The sequence below is a fragment of the Pseudophryne corroboree genome, chromosome 6, assembly GCF_028390025.1.
Source record: "Pseudophryne corroboree isolate aPseCor3 chromosome 6, aPseCor3.hap2, whole genome shotgun sequence".
NCBI classification, from domain to species: Eukaryota; Metazoa; Chordata; class Amphibia; order Anura; family Myobatrachidae; genus Pseudophryne; species Pseudophryne corroboree.
The window spans coordinates 432,517,410-432,538,775 of record NC_086449.1 but is presented as its reverse complement, the minus strand read 5'-3'; the positions used below and the strand labels follow the sequence as shown (position 1 = coordinate 432,538,775).

General features: G+C 46.3%; 2 protein-coding genes across 5 annotated transcripts in view; one reads left to right on the top strand and one right to left on the bottom strand.

Moving 5' to 3' along the window:
- DUS4L (dihydrouridine synthase 4 like) overlaps positions 1-21,366 on the bottom strand; it is a 79,571-nt gene that overhangs the window by 45,605 nt on the left and 12,600 nt on the right. The window contains exon 1 of one of the 3 annotated variants that reach the window (XM_063927062.1): positions 630-715. The exons of 1 other annotated variant lie outside the window; for it this stretch is intronic. The gene's annotated coding sequence lies outside the window, so the exon portion shown is untranslated. One more of the 3 variants, XM_063927063.1, reaches the window with a different exon arrangement.
- The window catches only part of COG5 (component of oligomeric golgi complex 5), an 866,036-nt gene continuing 845,386 nt past the window's right edge, over positions 717-21,366 (top strand). For both annotated transcript variants that reach the window (XM_063927060.1, XM_063927059.1), the window contains exons 1-3: positions 717-800; positions 6,310-6,449; positions 7,126-7,183. In XM_063927060.1, the coding sequence (XP_063783130.1) occupies positions 737-800; positions 6,310-6,449; positions 7,126-7,183 (262 nt within the window). In that variant the 5' untranslated portion in view covers positions 717-736. The remainder of the gene's footprint in view (positions 801-6,309; positions 6,450-7,125; positions 7,184-21,366) is intronic.

Here is a 21,366-nt window from a genome sequence, read left to right as displayed (position 1 = left end):
TACTTTTATGAAGATACTTTTCTTTAAAGTGCTCATACTGTATGGAATGAAATGTAATTTTTTTTTTTTTTTTTTACTATATCACCTATAAAAATGTAAGTATACCTTTACATGGGTGTGTGGTTTATGCAGTACATTGTTGTATTACTAATTTATTTGTGATTCAAAAAAAATAGTGGTAGGGGCGGCCTACGGTTCTCTGGTTATTGTAGTGGATGAAGCACAGTCAGGGGCCTGGCCACCCACATGGCACTTGTAGCTTCAAAGCAACTGCACACACCTACTGTAAGGGGTTACGTGTCTCCTGTAAATAAGCATGGGCAACTAAATTCCTACTACAATTAGTATTACTGTACATAGGTTTTGTTTTTTATTAACAGAGATAATTGTGAGCTCAGATTTCCAAGTCGCTCTCTAGATCTGTAACTGACCGCAGAGGTAGATGTGTCAGTAAATGCCATGCTAGCTGCAGCACATTGCCCGTACCAAGCTGAAAGCAGAGAGGAGCTGCGCTGCCACATAAGCAGCAAGTGTGCTCGTTACTTTACACAGGGACTACAGCCGCGCCAGTACCTGAGCACTGACACCCGGACCCAGACCACACAGCAACACCGGCCGCATTCACTCACCTTATTGCTGCTGTACTCGCTGACGTTACACTGTGCGACCGCCTGGCGCATACGTTTTACGTCATTATACGTGGTTGGAAGTGACAGTCCTAACTCCAGTATCCAACATGGAGGGGAGAAGCAGCACAGACCAAGGGGGACCTGGAACAGACAAGGATATACTACGGGACGGTGAGTGTGACGATGGGAAAGGCACGGGAAGTGGGGCTGCCTGCTCTGTGCTGGTGTAGCTATGCATTTACTGTACTATATGCCAACCAGGGGGATAGGATATTGCTCAATTGCATTCATAGTATCAGACTCAGCTACATTACTTGGAGTGGAGTTAAAGACATTTAACTAGTTGTAGACATTGGTAAATAAGTGAGAAGAGTAGAAGCAGGCTTCCAGCAGCTTGCCAGGCAATGTAAACTTTAGGACATTGACCTTGTTTATAGATAGTACTGCTTATTCTTACATTGGTATTGATGACCATAACAATAAACAAGGGAAATCTTGTGTCAAAATGTGTCACTAGTGACACAGTGCTCACAATCATGTCGTCATCTCTTAAAATAAGGGTTAGTCTTGTTATTGTTTGTATCGTCTAAAAACATAGTTTTGTTTCTTGGAACAAACATGAAAATCAGATAATATTGCAGTTCACGGGTAAATTATATCAGCTTATATTGACTATGAAATAGGGAAATATTACATGTACTTGTAGATATAAGCGATATAAAATCATCTGAGTAATATAAAAAGAGCAATAATTGATGGTGGTAAAATATAACAGTGTATTTGCAACACATACAGTACACTAATTAAAATGTCTCTGCATGGAAGATCAAGAGATCATATTCAAGGAGCCCTTCTATAACAAGTCTGATCTGCACATACACAGTGCGACAAGAAGAAGGACCAGACTCCAGTCACCCACCCACTTGGAGGAAACAGAACTACACTGATAGAATGTTGCTGGCACGCATGCCTCCTCATATGACAGGCACACAACAAAACACTCACTCCTGTAACCACCTCCAGAAACCCATTCTTTTTTGGACAATTACCTTTATCAGTAGTGTACCTAGTATTTGTTAAACCTAGTCACCCGATCTAAAATCTTGGTCGCCCTTGCAGTCAGGTTTTATCAAGCCCTGTTCTAGGGGGGATACAGTCGTTAGGTCGACATGTACTAGGTTGACAGGTCAAAAGGTCGACACGAGCTTTTCAAATTTTTTTTATTTATTTAATTTTTTGGATTTTTTCATACTTAACGATCCACGTTGACTACGATTGGAACAGTAACCTGTGCTGAGTGAAGCGGTAGCGGAGCGAGGCACCTTGCCCGAAGCATGGCGAGCCATGCGAGGGGACACAGTGCACTAATTGGGGTTCCCAGTCACTGTATGGAGAAAACGACACCAAAAGAAGTAAAAAAAAACATGTTGACCTTTTGACCTGTCGACCTAGTACATGTTGACCTAATGACCATGTCGCTGTATTGTCCCTGTCGACTTAATGCATGTCGACCTTCCATGGTCGACCTAATGACAGTCGACCTAAGTTGTGTATGTCTACCCAACGACCCATACCCGTTCTAGGCAGATGCATATTTATTAACAACAAAGGATAAAATGCGTTCTGTTTTAAAGCTGCACACCCTCCTTGGCAAATGTGAAACCAACTAATGTGAAAATAGTAAACTGTATGCAGACATTTTATTTGTGCTGCTCCATTTCTCTCACAGCCCAGGCTGGAAGCTAGAGTTTGGAGCTTGTGATTGGTTCTCCTATTCACTCCTCCTCTTTCCTGTTATTCATAGATGATTCACCTTAGTGATTAATTTGTTTATTAAAGAACCAACAGGGCTCCAATGTCTGCATGTAGCCACACAACTACAGTATATGTACCAAAAAAAGTTGCCATACTGGAAAACACACTTTTTGGGGGGGGGGGGGGTTTCTAGTTATGGTATTTTGTAAATCCCTCTCCTGCCAGTGGCGGATCTAGACTTCACTTTTAAGGGGGGCGGTTTAAGAATTATGACTCCTCCCCTAATCATAGCTCCCCCCGCTTAGAAATGCCCCTCCCGTTCGCTTCTAAAATGTACTATTGCTGCCATTACTAATAAAATGTTGCCAGTTAGTGGAGAGAACCCTGCGCACTGGTGATAAAGACTGGCGAATCGCCAGTCCTGCATGCATCTGCACATTCGTAGATCACACATGCACAATCATGCATCCCAGATTTGGGCTACCAGTCCACTTTCAGAGAGAAAAAAAGTGAAATAAATGTATTTTAGTGGGAAAAGATGCTTTATATAAATACTAATTTCTTTTAATAGATACTGTGATGGCATAAGTAATAGGACAACAATGGTACACATTATAACACACGTTATGAGCCGAAATTCACATTATAGCGCACTGTATGAGCAGAAATTCACATTATAGCACACGGTATGAGACAAAATTCACATTATAGCACACAGAATTAGCTCAAATTCAAGGTATGAGCCGAAATTCACATTACAGAATGAGCTGAAATTCACATTATAGCACACGGTATGAGCCGAAAATTCACATTATAGCACAAAGAATGAGCCGAAATTCACATTATAGCACACTGTATGAGCCGAAATTAACATTATAGCACAAAGAATGAGCCGAAATTCACATTATAGCACACTGTATGAGCCGAAATTCACATTATAGCACAAAGAATGAGCCGAAATTCACATTATAGCACAAAGAATGAGCCGAAATTCACATTATAGCACACTGTATGAGCAGAAATTCACAATAGCACACGGTATGATCCGAAATTCACATTATAGCACACAGAATGATCCGAAATTCACATTATAGCACACAGAATGAGCCGAAATTCACATTATAGCACACAGAATGAGCCGAAATTCACATTATAGCACACAGAATGAGCCGAAATTCACATTATAGCACATTGTATGAGCCGAAATTCACATTATAGCACAAAGAATGAGCCGAAATTCACATTATAGCACACTGTATGAGCCGAAATTCACATTATAGCACAAAGAATGAGCCGAAATTCACATTATAGCACACTGTATGAGCCGAAATTCACATTATAGCACAAAGAATGAGCCGAAATTCACATTATAGCACAAAGAATGAGCCGAAATTCACATTATAGCACACTGTATGAGCAGAAATTCACAATAGCACACGGTATGATCCGAAATTCACATTATAGCACACAGAATGATCCGAAATTCACATTATAGCACACAGAATGAGCCGAAATTCACATTATAGCACACAGAATGAGCCGAAATTCACATTATAGCACACAGAATGAGCCGAAATTCACATTATAGCACATTGTATGAGCCGAAATTCACATTATAGCACAAAGAATGAGCCGAAATTCACATTATAGCACACTGTATGAGCCGAAATTAACATTATAGCACAAAGAATGAGCCGAAATTCACATTATAGCACACTGTATGAGCCGAAATTCACATTATAGCACAAAGAATGAGCCGAAATTCACATTATAGCACAAAGAATGAGCCGAAATTCACATTATAGCACACTGTATGAGCAGAAATTCACAATAGCACACGGTATGATCCGAAATTCACATTATAGCACACAGAATGATCCGAAATTCACATTATAGCACACAGAATGAGCCGAAATTCACATTATAGCACACAGAATGAGCCGAAATTCACATTATAGCACACAGAATGAGCCGAAATTCACATTATAGCACATTGTATGAGCCGAAATTCACATTATAGCACAAAGAATGAGCCGAAATTCACATTATAGCACACTGTATGAGCCGAAATTCACATTATAGCACAAAGAATGAGCCGAAATTCACATTATAGCACACTGTATGAGCCGAAATTCACATTATAGCACGAAGAATGAGCCGAAATTCACATTATAGCACGAAGAATGAGCCGAAATTCACATTATAGCACACTGTATGAGCCGAAATTCACATTTTAGCACACAGAATGAGCCAAAATTCATATTATAACACATGGTATGAGCCAAAATTCATATTATAGCACATGGAATGAGCTGAAATTCACATTATAGCACATGGTATGAGCCGAAATTCACATTATAGCACACAGAATGTGCCGAAATTCAAATTATAGCACATGGTATGAGCCGAAATTCACATTATAGCACACAGAATGAGCCGAATGCCGAAATTCACATTATAGCACAAAGAATGAGCCAAAATTCACATTAGCACATGGTAAGAGCCGAAATTCACATTATAGCACACTAAATGAGCCGCAATTCACATTATACTACATGGAATGAGCTACATTTAACATTATAGCACACTAAATGAGCTGAAATTCACATTATACCACACCGTATGAGCCGAATTTCACATTATAGCACACAGAATTATACGAAATTCACATTATAGCACACAGAGTGAGACGAAATTCACATTATGCCACATGGAACAGGGAAAGTGACATTATATTAGTAATAATGCTGCTGCAGGAAAATTAATGTTGTAACAGATGTATCAGTACATTTCTGCATCGTAGATCTACTGTATACATGATGAATATTACATAGGTGCTCTGTGTGTCTGGAGCTGGAGTGAGAAGTTTGTGTTACTTTGCGCCATGTACAGGAATACAGACCTGCAGTGACCGGCAGTGTATTTGCTAAGATCTGGGAGCTGGGAGAGGTATAATAGTCAGTGGCTGAAGTTGTAGATGCTCGGAGCCATGTCCCAGCAGCCGTGGTAAAGAGGACTATAGGAGGGTTCTAGAACGAGTGTCATAAGTGGTTAATGAGAGCACTCCTTCTCCTTGCACCATAGATCCTGCTTTCTACGCACCCCAAGCCCGGTGCCTAGAAAGCAGCTCAGTGATGCCAGAGAGGATTAGCAGTGGATGATGTGAAAGGGAGAGTGTTGTTGCCCGTGCAGAATAACACAGCCGTGGGAGAAATTCCTGCTGCATTCCCCGTACAGACAGGGCAGGCCAACGAGTGTGCCAGACACTTATTCCCGCTTACCCCCTCCACCATGGGCATTTACAGGCTCCTGGGTGAGTGCCAGCTGCCAAATTCACAGACTGCCGGTGCTGCCACCTTGTTCCTGTGTGTAATAATGTCAGTCCCAGGCCTGCTCCCTCCTTCCTCGAGACTACTCAGGACGCTGTCGCTGTCTAATTTACACTGAGCCGGCTGCATCTGCGCACCTGTGGTAGCTGGCTGGCTGCAGCCAGTATTCACCACAGTGCTGGCTGCGGCAGCTGATCATCGGGCCGTGCGCCAGGTGGAAGTATTGTACGGTCGGATGTGCTGCCTGGCTGCGGCTGCGCAGATGATCGCCGCGGAAGGAACCGGCCGTCCATCCCGGCGCCGGTATGTGTAGGGGGGGGGGGGGCGTTCGCCCTAATCGCCCCCCGCTAAATCCGCCACTGCTTTTGCCAGGATCTGACCATAGATAAAAATAAATAAAAATACACTACTAATACCCACACAAGGGGATGCTATTTTTCATTTTCAGTTTATATAGTCACATAGGAAGATATGTTAATCATTTTTACCATAGATTCATAGCAAAGAAAAAAAAATCAAGAGTCTGATTTCATTATATAGCAAGAAGGTGATGTTTATAAATAAATATGTACAAGTGTGTATTCTCTATGTTTCAGAATGTTACACTGATTTTGTGCGTGATGATTTTGATGTCAAAACCTACACTTCCCAATCCATTCATCAAGCTGTGATAGCAGAACAACTGGCAAAACTTGCTCAAGGCATCAGTCAGCTGGATAAGGAGCTTCACTTGCAGGTACGATAAAGCTTTGTAAATTCATTTAACAAACAAAGCCAAGACGCCGGCTGTCAGGATCCCTGCAGTTGGAATGCCAAAGCCTGAATCCCGACAACCGTTAGAATGCTGACGCCGGAATTCCAAACATAAGTATAGCAGGCGGGTTAGGGTTAAGCTTAGGAAGGGGGGTTAGGGTTAGGAACCGCTGTGGGAGGGAATGGGGGGGGGGGGTAGGTTTAGGTACAATTCCTGTGGGGTTTTCAACTATCGGGATGCCGGAGTCGGTATTCTGTCCGCCGGCAAATCCTACTGAACCCACCTATAATACATTAATTACAAGTATATATTTAATGCATGATATTAATTGGAGCTTCTTGTTTAGCTAGAGCAGTGTTTCTCAGATTGAGTTCCGTGGACTCCAATGAGTGTTGAGTACCACAGGATGAAAATGGCGTAATTTATTGACAACCTTACTTTCTGCAAATTTATTTTAGTTTGTCGACGCTATCCATTCAACCCCTGATAACGCATGGGCAATCCACTGATCCACCGACGAGTTTCCCTGAAAATACTGTGTTTATTGTTTTTTCTGTGGTGTTTTTTTATGGTTCTATGTGTTAAAATAAATTGAGAATCACTGGCCTAGAGCAAAACATTCACTTCAAAACCTTATCTTATAGTTCTGTCTTTTCAGGTAGTTGCCCGACATGAAGATCTCCTGGCACAAGCAACAGGGATGGAATCTTTAGAAGGTGCATGTCTTTTTTTTTTTTTTTTTTTCTTTTTTTTTTTTTTTTATTCTGTGAAGTATATTTTCATTATTTTGGCAGGATGCTCTACAACCTTAGGTTAGAGCTCTACCCATCAGTAATATACTGCATTTAGGGGGTCATTCCAAGTTGATCGCTAGCTGCCGTTGTTCGCAGCGCAGCGATCAGGCTAAAAATCAGAATTTATGCGTATGCACCACAATGCGCACGCGCGTCGTACGAGTACAAAGCCCGTTGTGGTTGTGCACAGGTTGTAGCGAAGTTATCAGTTGCACTGACGGCCGCAAGAAGATTGACAGGAAGGGGGCGTTTCAGGGTGTAAACTGACCGTTTTCAGGGAGTGTTTGCAAAAACGCAGGCGTGGCTGGGCGTTCACTGGGCGGGTGTATGACGTCAAACCCGGACACGAATAGGCTGAAGTGATCACAAGCGCTGAGTAGGTTCAGAGCTACTCTTCACAAACATTTTTTGCAGAGCTCGGCTGCACATGCGTTTGCACTTCTGCTAAGCTAAAATACACTCCCCAGTGGGCGGCGGCATAGCGTTTGCATGGCTTTCCCCTGAACCTCCCCCCCTCCAGTCTCAGTGTATGTCCTCGAGTTCTAATATTTCTCTTCCTTTGAAGAATGTTTCCCTCCTGAACTTTAAGACCCTTGATATATTTGAAAGTTTCTATCATGTCTCCCCTTTCCCTTCTCTCCTCCAAACTATACATGTTAAGATCTTTTAGCCTTTCCGGGTACGTTTTGTGATGTAGGCCATGCACCATTTTAGTTGCCCTTCTTTGTACACTCTCAAATGTATTTATATCCTTCTGGAGATATGGTCTCCAGAACTGGACACAGTATTCCAGATGGGGCCGCACCAATGACCTATACAGTGGCATTATCACTTCTTTTTTCCTACTACTGATTCCTCTCCCTATGCAACCAAGCCTTTCTCATTGCTTTGTTGCATTGCTTTCCTGCCTTCAAGTCACTTGAAATAGTGACTCCTAAATCCCTTTCCTTCTCAGTAGTTTCCATTATAGTACCCTTGATTCTATATTTAGCCTTTGGGTTTTTGAGACCCAAGTGCATGGTTTTGCATTTTTTAACATTAAACTGTAGTTGCCACGTTCTTGACCATTTCTCAAGCCTACCTAGGTCATCAATCATTTGTTTTACCCCTCCCGGTGTGTCTACCCTGTTACATATCTTTGTATCATCTGCAAAAAGGCATACCTTCCCTTCAATACCATCTGCAATGTCACCAACAAAGATATTAAAGAGAACTGGACCAAGTACAGATCCCTGGGGTACTCCACTGGTAACATTTCCCTCCATAGATTGCACTCCATTAACTACAACTGTCTGTTTCCTATCCTGCAACCAGGTTCTTATCCATTTAACTGTTTTATAATCCACCCCCACGCTTTCAAGTTTATTTAGCAGTCTGCGATGTGGGACAGTGTCAAATGCCTTACTAAAGTCTAGATATGCTACATCTACAGCTCCCCCTTGATCTATTATTTTCGTCACAGAGTCAAAAAAGTCAATAAGATTTGTTTGGCATGATCTGCCACCAGTAAATCCATGCTGTTTTGGATCCTGTAAGTGGTTTGATTTAAGATATTCCACAACTCTTTCTTTTAATAGTTTTTCCATTACTTTCCCTACTACTGATGTAAGGCTTACTGGTCTGTAGTTACTTGCTTCTTCCTTGCTTCCACTTTTGTGCAGTGGAACTACATTTGCTCTTTCTCTGACGTCCTAGTGGATGCTGGGACTCCGTAAGGACCATGGGGAATAGCGGCTCCGCAGGAGACAGGGCTCAAGAATAAAAGCTTTAGGATCAGGTGGTGTGCACTGGCTCCTCCCCCTATGACCCTCCTCCAAGCCTCAGTTAGATTTTTGTGCCCGAACGAGAAGGGTGCAGGCTAGGTGGCTCTCCTGAGCTGCTTAGAATAAAAGTGTATTTTAGGTTTTTTATTTTCAGTGAGTCCTGCTGGCAACAAGCTCACTGCATCGTGGGACTAAGGGGAGAAGAAACGGACTCACCTGCGTGCAGAGTGGATTGGGTTTCTTAGGCTACTGGACATTAGCTCCAGAGGGACGATCACAGGTTCAGCCTGGATGGGTCCCGGAGCCGCGCCGCCGGCCCCCTTACAGAGCCAGAAGAGCGAAGAGATCCGGTGAAATCGGCGGCAGAAGACGATCCTGTCTTCAGACTAAGGTAGCGCACAGCACCGCAGCTGTGCGCCATTGCTCTCAGCACACTTCACACTCCGGTCACTGAGGGTGCAGGGCGCTGGGGGGGAGCGCCCTGAGACGCAATATAACAGATAATACCTTAGGTTGGCAAAAGAATACATCAAATATAGCTCTTGGGCTATATGGATGTATTTTAACCCCTGCCATTTTTACAGAAAAAAGCGGGAGATAAGGACGTCGTGAAGGGCGGAGCCTATCTCCTCAGCACACAAGCGCCATTTTCCCTCACAGCTCCGCTGGAAGGACGGCTCCCTGACTCTCCCCTGCAGACTTGCTACAGAATCAGGGTAAAAAAAGAGAAGGGGGGGCACTATTGGCAGCTAAAAATTATATAAACAGCAGCTATAAGGGAATAACACTTATATAAGGTTATCCCTGTATATATATATATATATAGCGCTTGGTGTGTGCTGGCAGACTCTCCCTCTGTCTCTCCAAAGGGCTTGTGGGGTCCTGTCCTCTATCAGAGCATTCCCGGTGTGTGTGCTGTGTGTCGGTACGTGTGTGTCGACATGTATGAGGAGGAAAATGATGTGGAGGCGGAGCAATTGCCTGGGTTAGTGATGTCACCCCCTAGGGTGTCGACACCTGACTGGATGATCGTATTTAAAGAATTAAGTGATAATGTCAGCACTTTGCAAAGAACGGTTGATGACATGAGACAGCCGGCAAATCAATTAGTGCCTGTCCAGGCGTCTCAGACACCGTCAGGGGCCCTAAAACGCCCGTTACCTCAGTGGGTCGACACAGACCCAGACACAGATACTGAGTCTAGTGTCGACGGTGAGGAGACAAACGTAATGTCCAGTAGGGCCACACGTTACATGATCACGGCAATGAAGGAGGCATTGAACATTTCTGACACTACAAGTACCACAAAGAAGGGTATTATGTGGGGTGTGAAAAAACTACCAATAGTTTTCCCTGAGTCAGATGAGTTAAATGAGGTGTGTGATAAAGCGTGGGTTTCCCCCGACAAAAAACTGCTAATTTCTAAAAAATTATTGGCACTATATCCTTTCCCGTCAGAGGTTAGGACGCGTTGGGAAACACCCCCTAGGGTAGATAAGGCGCTCACACGTTTATCTAAACAAGTAGCGTTACCGTCTCCTGATACGGCCACCCTCAAGGAACCAGCAGATAGAAGGCTGGAAAATATTCTTAAAAGTATATACACACATACTGGTGTTATACTGCGACCAGCAATCGCTTCAGCCTGGATGTGCAGTGCTGGAGTCGCGTGGTCGGATTCCCTGACTGAAAATATTGATACCCTGGATAGGGACAATATACTGTTAACTATAGAGCATTTGAAGGATGCTTTACTATATATGCGTGATGCACAGAGGGATATCTGCACCCTGGCATCAAGAGTAAGTGCTATGTCCATTTCTGCCAGAAGAGCGTTATGGACGCGACAGTGGTCAGGCGATGCGGATTCCAAACGACATATGGAAGTATTGCCGTATAAAGGGGAGGAGTTATTTGGGGCTGGTCTATCGGACCTGGTGGCCACGGCAACGGCTGGAAAATCCACCTTTTTACCCCAGGTCACTTCACATCAGCAGAAAAAGACACCGTCTTTTCAAACTCAGTCCTTTCGTTCCCATAAGTACAAGCGAGCTAAAGGCCATTCCTTCCTGCCCCGGGGCAGAGGAAGGGGAAAAAGACTGCACCATGCAGCCGCTTCCCAGGAGCAGAAGCCCTCCCCTGCTTCTGCCAAGTCTTCAGCATGACGCTGGGGCTTTACAAGCAGACTCAGACATGGTGGGGGCCCGTCTCAAGAATTTCAACGCGCAGTGGGCTCACTCGCAAGTGGACCCCTGGATTCTACAGGTAGTATCGCAGGGGTACAAACTGGAATTCGAGGCGTTTCCCCCTCGCCGGTTCCTGAAGTCTGCTCTACCAAAGTCTCCCTCCGACAGGGAGGCAGTTTTGGAAGCCATTCACAAGCTGTATTCCCAGCAGGTGATAATCAAGGTACCCCTCCTACAACAGGGAAAGGGGTATTATTCCACGCTGTTTGTGGTACCGAAGCCGGACGGCTCGGTGAGACCAATTTTAAATCTGAAATCCTTGAACACTTACATAAAGAGGTTCAAATTCAAGATGGAATCACTCAGAGCGGTGATAGCAAACCTGGAAGAAGGGGACTATATGGTGTCTCTGGACATCAAGGATGCTTATCTCCACGTCCCAATCTACCCGTCTCACCAAGGGTACCTCAGGTTTGTAGTACAAAACTGTCATTATCAGTTTCAGACGCTGCCGTTTGGGTTGTCCACGGCACCTCGGGTCTTTACCAAGGTAATGGCCGAAATGATGATTCTTTTTCGAAGAAAAGGCATCTTAATTATCCCTTACTTGGACGATCTCCTGATAAGGGCAAGGTCCAGGGAACAGTTAGAAGTCGGAGTAGCACTATCTCAGGTAGTGTTACGTCAGCACGGGTGGATCCTAAATATTCCAAAATCGCAGCTGATTCCTACGACACGTCTACTGTTCCTAGGAATGATTCTGGACACAGTCCAGAAAAAGGTGTTTCTCCCGGAGGAGAAGGCCAGGGAGTTATCCGAGCTAGTCAGGAACCTCCTAAAACCAGGCCAGGTGTCAGTGCATCAGTGCACGAGGGTCCTGGGAAAAATGGTGGCTTCTTACGAAGCGATTCCATTCGGAAGATTCCATGCAAGAACTTTTCAGTGGGATCTGCTGGACAAATGGTCCGGATCGCATCTTCAGATGCATCAGCGGATAACCCTGTCGCCAAGGACAAGGGTGTCTCTTCTGTGGTGGCTGCAGAGTGCTCATCTACTAGAGGGCCGCAGATTTGGCATTCAGGATTGGATCCTGGTGACCACGGATGCAAGCCTGAGAGGCTGGGGAGCAGTCACACAGGGAAGAAATTTCCAGGGCTTGTGGTCAGGCATGGAAGCATCTCTTCATATAAACATTCCATTTACAATGCCCTAAGTCAAGCGAAACCCCTGCTTCAGGGTCAGGCGGTATTGATCCAATCGGACAACATCACGTCAGTCACCCACGTAAACAGACAGGGCGGCACGAGAAGCAGGAGGGCAATGGCAGAAGCTGCAAGTATTCTTCGCTGGGCGGAAAATCATGTGATAGCACTGTCGGCAGTGTTCATTCCGGGAGTGGACAACTGGGAAGCAGACTTCCTCAGCAGACACGACCTCCACCCGGGAGAGTGGGGACTTCACCCAGAAGTCTTCCACCTGATAGTAAACCGTTGGGAAGAACCAAAGGTGGACATGATGGCGTCCCGTCTAAACAAAAAACTAGACAGATATTGCGCCAGGTCAAGACCCTCAGGCAATAGTGGTGGATGCCCTGGTAACGCCGTGGGTGTACCAGTCAGTGTATGTGTTCCCTCCTCTGCCTCTCATACCAAAGGTACTGAGAATCATAAGAAGGAGAGGAGTAAGAACTATACTCGTGGCTCCGGATTGGCCAAGAAGGACTTGGTACCCGGAACTTCAAGAGATGCTCACGGACGAACCGTGGCCTCTACCTCTGAGAAAGGACCTGCTCCAGCAGGGGCCTTGTCTGTTCCAAGACTTACCGCGGCTGCGTTTGACGGCATGGCGGTTGAACGCCGGATCCTGAGGGAAAAAGGCATTCCAGATGAAGTCATCCCTACCCTGGTCAAGGCCAGGAAGGACGTAACCGCAAAACATTATCACCGCATTTGGCGAAAATATGTTGCGTGGTGTGAGGCCAAGAAGGCCCCTACAGAGGAATTTCAACTGGGTCGTTTCCTCCATTTCCTGCAAACAGGACTATCTATGGGCCTAAAATTAGGGTCCATTAAGGTTCAAATTTCGGCCCTGTCGATTTTCTTCCAGAAAGAACTGGCTTCAATGCCTGAAGTTCAGACATTTGTAAAAGGGGTACTGCATATACAGCCTCCTTTTGTGCCTCCAGTGGCACCTTGGGATCTCAATGTTGTGTTGAGTTTTCTAAAGTCACATTGGTTTGAACCACTCACCACTGTGGACTTCAAATATCTCACATGGAAGGTGACGATGCTGTTAGCCCTGGCTTCAGCCAGGCGTGTGTCAGAATTGGCGGCTTTATCATATAAAAGTCCTTACTTAATTTTTCATTCTGACAGGGCAGAATTGAGGACTCGTCCTCAATTTCTACCTAAGGTGGTTTCTGCATTTCACATGAACCAACCTATTGTGGTACCTGCGGCTACTAGGGACTTGGAGGACTCCAAGTTGCTTGACGTTGTCAGGGCCCTGAAAATATATGTTTCCAGGACGGCTGGAGTCAGAAAATCTGACTCGCTGTTTATCCTGTATGCACCCAACAAGCTGGGTGCTCCTGCTTCTAAGCAGACGATTGCTCGTTGGATTTGTAGTACAATTCAGCTTGCACATTCTGTGGCAGGCCTGCCACAGCCAAAATCGGTAAAAGCCCATTCCACAAGGAAGGTGGGCTCCTCTTGGGCGGCTGCCCGAGGGGTCTCGGCTTTACAACTTTGCCGAGCAGCTACTTGGTCAGGGGCAAACACGTTTGCAAAATTCTACAAATTTGATACCCTGGCTGAGGAGGACCTGGAGTTCTCTCATTCGGTGCTGCAGAGTCATCCGCACTCTCCCGCCCGTTTGGGAGCTTTGGTATAATCCCCATGGTCCTTACGGAGTCCCAGCATCCACTAGGACGTCAGAGAAAATAAGATTTTACTTACCGATAAATCTATTTCTCGTAGTCCGTAGTGGATGCTGGGCGCCCATCCCAAGTGCGGATTGTCTGCAATACTTGTATATAGTTATTGTTACAAAAATTCGGGTTATTATTGTTGTGAGCCATCTTTTCAGAGGCTCCTTTTCGTTTTATCATACTGTTAACTGGGTTCAGATCACAAGTTGTACGGTGTGATTGGTGTGGCTGGTATGAGTCTTACCTGGGATTCAATATTCTTCCTTATTATGTACGCTCGTCCGGGCACAGTATCCTAACTGAGGCTTGGAGGAGGGTCATAGGGGGAGGAGCCAGTGCACACCACCTGATCCTAAAGCTTTTATTCTTGTGCCCTGTCTCCTGCGGAGCCGCTGTTCCCCATGGTCCTTACGGAGTCCCAGCATCCACTACGGACTACGAGAAATAGATTTATCGGTAAGTAAAATCTTATTTTTCCAGTCCTCTGGAATAGCACCTGTATTTAGTGACTGGTTAAATAATTCTGTTGAAGGTTTAACCAGCACATCTTTTAGCTCTTTGAGTATCCTTGGGTGTATCCCATCTGGTCCTATTGATTTATCCACTTTTAGTTGTGAAAGTTCTGTTAGGACCTTCTCCTCTGTAAATGTACTTTAATCTACCTTATTTTTATGAATGTCCTTGCAACTTAACTGTGTCCCCATCCCTTCTTCTGTAGTAAATACTGAGCAAAAATAATTATTTAGGTGATCTGCTATTGCCTTGTCACCCTCCACCAAGTGCTCACTCTCTGCCTTAAGTCTTATTATTCCTCCATTTGATTTTCTCCTTTCACTTATATACTTAAAAAAAATTTTGCCCCCTTTATCTACTGACTGGGCCATTTTCTCCTCAGCTTCTGCCTTTGCACGTCTGATCACTTTCTTAGCATCCTTCCATCTGTCAAGATACACCTCTTTGTCATTATTATTTCTCTTACGTCCTAGAGGATGCTGGGGCCTCCAAAAGGACCATGGGGCAAGTAGATGATGATATGGATGAGGTCAGCTCTCTGTCCCCTGGGGTGGAGGCTCTCATTTTTGCTGTAAAAGAGGTCCTTCACATACCAGATCAGGAGGCAGAACCAGATGAGGCGTTGTATTTTGTTAGACCTAAGACCTCAGCAACTTTTCCTGTGTCTAAAGAATTAAGCTCCCTGGCCAGGGAGGCTTGGTTAAACACTGATAAAAAATGTAAAATTCCTCAGAGGGTTTTTAACTACTTTTACCCTTGTATCCAGACTAAGAAATTGGTACTGCCGGTGCCAGGGGCTATATCCCTAAAAGAACCAGCTGACAGTAAAATTGAGACCACGCTCAAGGCAATATATACGGCGGCAGGCACAGCACAATGCCCCACAATTGTTTGTGGGTGGATTGCCAGGGTGGTAGTCAAGTGGTCTGATAATGTTCTTGACTGTTTAGACTCTCTGCCCTGGGATGAGGTCATTACTCTGCTGCAACATATACAGGATGCTGCAAATTTTATGAGCAAGGCTATTAAGGAGTTGTGTAGAATTAATGACCGGACTACTTTTATGGCTGTTTCGGCGCACAGAGCTCTGTGGTTACATCAGTGGTCGGCAGACGCGGATTCCAAAATGGGTGTAGAAAATCTTCCCTTTACAGGTGATGCCTTGTTTGGAGACAAATTAAATAAATTGATCTCCCAAGCAACGGCAGGTAAGGCTACCTATCTGCCGTCAGCTGCACCGCCTGCTAGGCGTTCATAAACTGGACCCTCCTTGCAGTCCTTTCATGTGTCAAGGTTCAGAGGCCACTCTGAACCACTCCCAGAGGATTTCGTGGTCCCATAAACGTGCAACTGCTGTCTCCCTGTACCATACCACCTGATCCAGTCTTTTTGTCATTCCCAAACCGGACGGTTCGGTGCGCCCCATCTTGAACCTAAAGTTTCTAAACACGTATCTGCGGGTATTCAAATTCAAGATGGAATCCCTGCGAGCGGTGGTGTCCGCTCTGGAGGAGGGGTAGTTCCTGGTGTCTCTGGATGTCAAGGATGCTTACCTACACATTCCCATGTGGCCCCCTCATCAGGCTTACCTCATGTTTGCCATCTTGGACGAACATTTCCAGTTTCAGGCCTTACCCTTTGGATTATCCAGAGCTCCGAGGATCTTCACCAAGGTCATGGCGGAGATAATGCTGAAACTGCGCATGATGGGAGTAAACATAGTCCCCTGCTTGGACGATCTCCTACCATGTTTCCCCGATATTAAGCCCTACCCTGAAAATAAGCCCTACCCTTGCTTTTGGAAACTGGTCCATAATAAGCCCTACCCCAAAAATAAGCCCTATCAAAATTCCCATTACCTGAGTCCGTGCACTAAATTCAATGCCCCCAGCTCCACCCCCGCTAACCCCCTTCACCGCCGCCCTGCTTGAGGGATGCTGTACAGTACTGTATCAGCCGTTGAAGACTCCAGCTCCCAGTCCCAGGGATGCATTGTGCCCTGCACATAATGTCACCGCGCACATCACGTGGCTTCTGTACACGGCGGGAGCAGAGTAGCAGCGGCGCCGGCGTAAAGCAAGAAGAAGAACTGGAAACTGGAACTGGAAAGTGCTGTAGGTGAGGAGCAGGACTGGGGGCATGGTGGCTGTAAAAGCAGGACTGGGGGCATGATGGCTGTAAAAGCAGGACTGGGGGCATGATGGGGATAAAAGCAGGATTGGGGGCATGATGGGGATAAAAGCAGGACTGGGGGCATGATGGGGATAAAAGCAGGAATGGGGGCATGATGTCAATGTTAATTTCTCTGACGTCCTAGTGGATGCTGGGAACTCCGTAAGGACCATGGGGAATAGCGGGCTCCGAAGGAGGCTGGGCACTCTAGAAAGATTTATGACTACCTGGTGTGCACTGGCTCCTCCCACTATGACCCTCCTCCAAGCCTCTGTTAGATTTTGTGCCTGGCCGAGGTTGGAAGCACACTAGGGGCTCTCCTGAGCTCTTAGAAAGAAAGATAGACTTAAGTTTTTTATTTTCAGTGAGACCTGCTGGCAACAGGCTCACTGCAGCGAGGGACTAAGGGGAGAAGAAGCGAACTCGCCTGCTTGCAGCCGGATTGGGCTTCCTAGGCTACTGGACACCATTAGCTCCAGAGGGATCGACCGCAGGCCCAGTCCTTGGTGTTCGGTCCCGGAGCCGCGCCGCCGTCCCCCTTACAGAGCCAGAAGCAAGAAGAGGTCCGGAAAATCGGCGGCAGAAGACATCAGTCTTCACCAAGGTAGCGCACAGCACTGCAGCTGTGCGCCATTGCTCCTCACACACACTTCACACTCCGGTCACTGAGGGTGCAGGGCGCTGGGGGGGGGCGCCCTGAGAAGCAATTATAACACCTTGGCTGGCAAAAATACCACAATATATAGCCCTAGAGGCTATATATGTGGAAAATACCCCTGCCAGAATCCAGAAAAAAGCGGGAGAATAGGCCGCGGAAAAGGGGCGGAGCTATCTCCTGCAGCACACTGGCGCCATTTCTCCTTCACAGATCCACTGGAAGGAAGCTCCCTGGCTCTCCCCTGCAGTCTACACTACAGAAAAGGGTAAAAAAAGAGAGGGGGGGGGCACTAAATTTAGGCGCTGTATAAATTATATATAAAAAAAAAAAAAAGCAGCTATAGGGGACATAACTCAGTTAGTCCCTGCATTATATAGCGCTCTGGTGTGTGCTGGCATACTCTCACTCTGTCCCCCCAAAGGGCTTTTGTGGGTCCTGTCCTCTGTTGGAGCATTCCTTGTGTGTGTGCGGTGTGTCGGTACGGCTGTGTCGACATGTTTGATGAGGATAATGATGTGGAGACGGAGCAGATGCCTTTAGAAGGGATGTCACCCCCTGCGGGGCAGACACCTGAGTGGTTGAGCTTATGGAAAGAAATGAGTGCACGTATAGACTCCTTACGTAAGAAATTTGACGACATGCCAAATGTGGGACAGCCGACTTCTCAGCTCGTGCCTGCCCAGGCGTCGCACAGGTAATCAGGGGCTCTAAAACGCCCGCTACCTCAGACCGCAGACCCAGATGTCGACACTGATACTGACACCAGTGTCGACGACGATGAGTCTAATCTGATGCCCACTAAGGCCATTCACTGCATGATTGAGGCAATGAAAGAGGTGTTACACATTTCTGATATAAACACAGGTACCACTAAAAAGGGTATTATGTTTGGGGAGAAAAAACTACCCGTAGTTTCTCTAACGTCCTAAGTGGATGCTGGGGACTCCGTCAGGACCATGGGGAATAGCGGCTCCGCAGGAGACAGGGCACAAAAGTAAAAGCTTTAGGATCAGGTGGTGTGCACTGGCTCCTCCCCCTATGACCCTCCTCCAAGCCTCAGTTAGATTTTTGTGCCCGGCCGAGAAGGGTGCAATCTAGGTGGCTCTCCTAAAGAGCTGCTTAGAGTAAAAGTTTGTTAGGTTTTTTATTTTCAGTGAGTCCTGCTGGCAACAGGCTCACTGCTACGAGGGACTTAGGGGAGAGAAGTGAAGTCACCTGTGTGCAGGATGGATTGGCTTCTTAGGCTACTGGACACCATTAGCTCCAGAGGGAGTCGGAACACAGGTCTCACCCTGGGGTTCGTCCCGGAGCCGCGCCGCCGACCCCCTTGCAGATGCCGAAAAGTGAAGAGGTCCAGAAACGGCGGCAGAAGACTCTTCAGTCTTCATAAGGTAGCGCACAGCACTGCAGCTGTGCGCCATTGTTGTCAGCACACTTCATAGCAGCGGTCACTGAGGGTGCAGGGCGCTGGGGGGGGGCGCCCTGGGCAGCAATGATAGTACCTTATTCTGGCTAAAAATACATCACATATAGCCCCTGGGCGCTATATGGATGTATTTAACCCCTGCCAGGTCTCAGAAAAACGGGAGAAGAAGCCCGCCGAAAAGGGGGCGGGGCCTATTCTCCTCAGCACACAGCGCCATTTTCCCTCACAGAAATGCTGGTGGGAAGGCTCCCAGGCTCTCCCCTGCACTGCACTACAGAAACAGGGTTAAAACAGAGAGGGGGGGCACTTATTTGGCGATATGTATATATATATTAAAATGCTATAAGGGAAAAACACTTATATAAAGGTTGTCCCTGTATAATTATAGCGTTTTTGGTGTGTGCTGGCAAACTCTCCCTCTGTCTCCCCAAAGGGCTAGTGGGGTCCTGTCCTCTATCAGAGCATTCCCTGTGTGTGTGCTGTGTGTCGGTACGTGTGTGTCGACATGTATGAGGACGATGTTGGTGAGGAGGCGGAGCAATTGCCTGAAATGGTGATGTCACTCTCTAGGGAGTCGACACCGGAATGGATGGCTTATTTAAGGAATTACGTGATAATGTCAACACGCTGCAAGGTCGGTTGACGACATGAGACGGCCGGCAAACAAATTAGTACCTGTCCAGGCGTCTCAAACACCGTCGGGGGCTGTAAAACGCTCATTTACCTCAGTCGGTCGACACAGACACGGACACTGACTCCAGTGTCGACGGTGAAGAAACAAACGTATTTTCCTTTAGGGCCACACGTTACATGTTAAGGGCAATGAAGGAGGTGTTACATATTTCTGATACTACAAGTAGCACAAGAAGGGTATTATGTGGGGTGTGAAAAAACTACCTGTAGTTTTTCATGAATCAGATAAATTAAATGAAGTGTGTGATGATGCGTGGGTTTCCCCCGATAGAAAATTATTGGCGGTATACCCTTTCCCGCCAGAAGTTAGGGCGCGTTGGGAAACACCCTTTAGGGTGGATAAGGCGCTCACACGCTTATCAAAACAAGTGGCGGTACCGTCTCCAGATAGGGCCGCCCTCAAGGAGCCAGCTGAGAGGCTGGAAAATATCCTAAAAAGGTATATACACACATACTGGTGTTATACTGCGACCAGCGATCGCCTCAGCCTGGATGTGCAGTGCTGGGGTGGCTTGGTCGGATTCCCTGACTGAAAATATTGATACCCTTGACAGGGACAGTATTTTATTGACTATAGAGCATTTAAAGGATGCATTTCTATATATGCGAGATGCACAGAGGGATATTTGCACTCTGGCATCAAGAGTAAGTGCGATGTCCATATCTGCCAGAAGATGTTTATGGACACGACAGTGGTCAGGTGATGCAGATTCCAAACGGCACATGGAAGTATTGCCGTATAAAGGGGAGGAGTTATTTGGGGTCGGTCCATTGGACCTGGTGGCCTCGGCAACAGCTGGAAAATCCACCTTTTTTACCCCAAATCACATCTCAGCAGAAAAAGACACCGTCTTTTCAGCCTCAGTCCTTTCGTCCCCATAAGGGCAAGCGGGCAAAAGGCCAGTCATATCTGCCCAGGGATAGAGGAAAGGGAAGAAGACTGCAGCAGGCAGCCCATTCCCAGGAACAGAAGCCCTCCACAGCTTCTGCCAAGTCCTCAGCATGACGCTGGGGCCGTACAAGCGGACTCAAGTGCGGTGGGGGGTCGTCTCAAGAGTCTCAGCGCGTAGTGGGCTCACTCGCAAGTGGACCCCTGGATCCTACAAGTAGTATCCCAGGGGTACAGACTGGAAATTCGAGACGTCTCCCCCTCGCAGGCTCCTGATGTCTGCTTTACCAACGTCTTCCTCCGACAGGGAGGCAGTATTGGAAACAATTCACAAGCTGTATTCCCAGCAGGTGATAATCAAAGTACCCCTCCTACAACAAGGAAAGGGGTATTATTCCACACTATATTGTGGTACTGAAGCCAGACGGCTCGGTGAGACCTATTCTAAATGGGAAATCTTTGAACACTTACATACAAAGGTTCAAATCAAGATGGAGTCACTCAGAGCAGTGATAGCGAACAAGGAAGAAGGGGACTATATGGTGTCCCTGGACATCAAGGATGCTTACCTCCATGTCCCAAATTGCCCTTCTCAACGGAACTGTCACTATCAGTTTCAGACGCTGCCGTTTGGATTGTCCACGGCACCCCGGGTCTTTACCAAAGTAATGGCCAAAATGATGATTCTTCTTCAAAGAAAAGGCGTCTTAATTATCCCTTACTTGGACGATCTCCTGATAAGGGCAAGGTCCAGAGAACAGTTGGAAGTCGGAGTAGCACTATCTCAAGTAGTTCTACGACAGCACGGGTGGATTCTAAATATCCAAAATCACAGCCGTTTCCGACGACACGTCTGCTGTTCCTAGGGATGGTTCT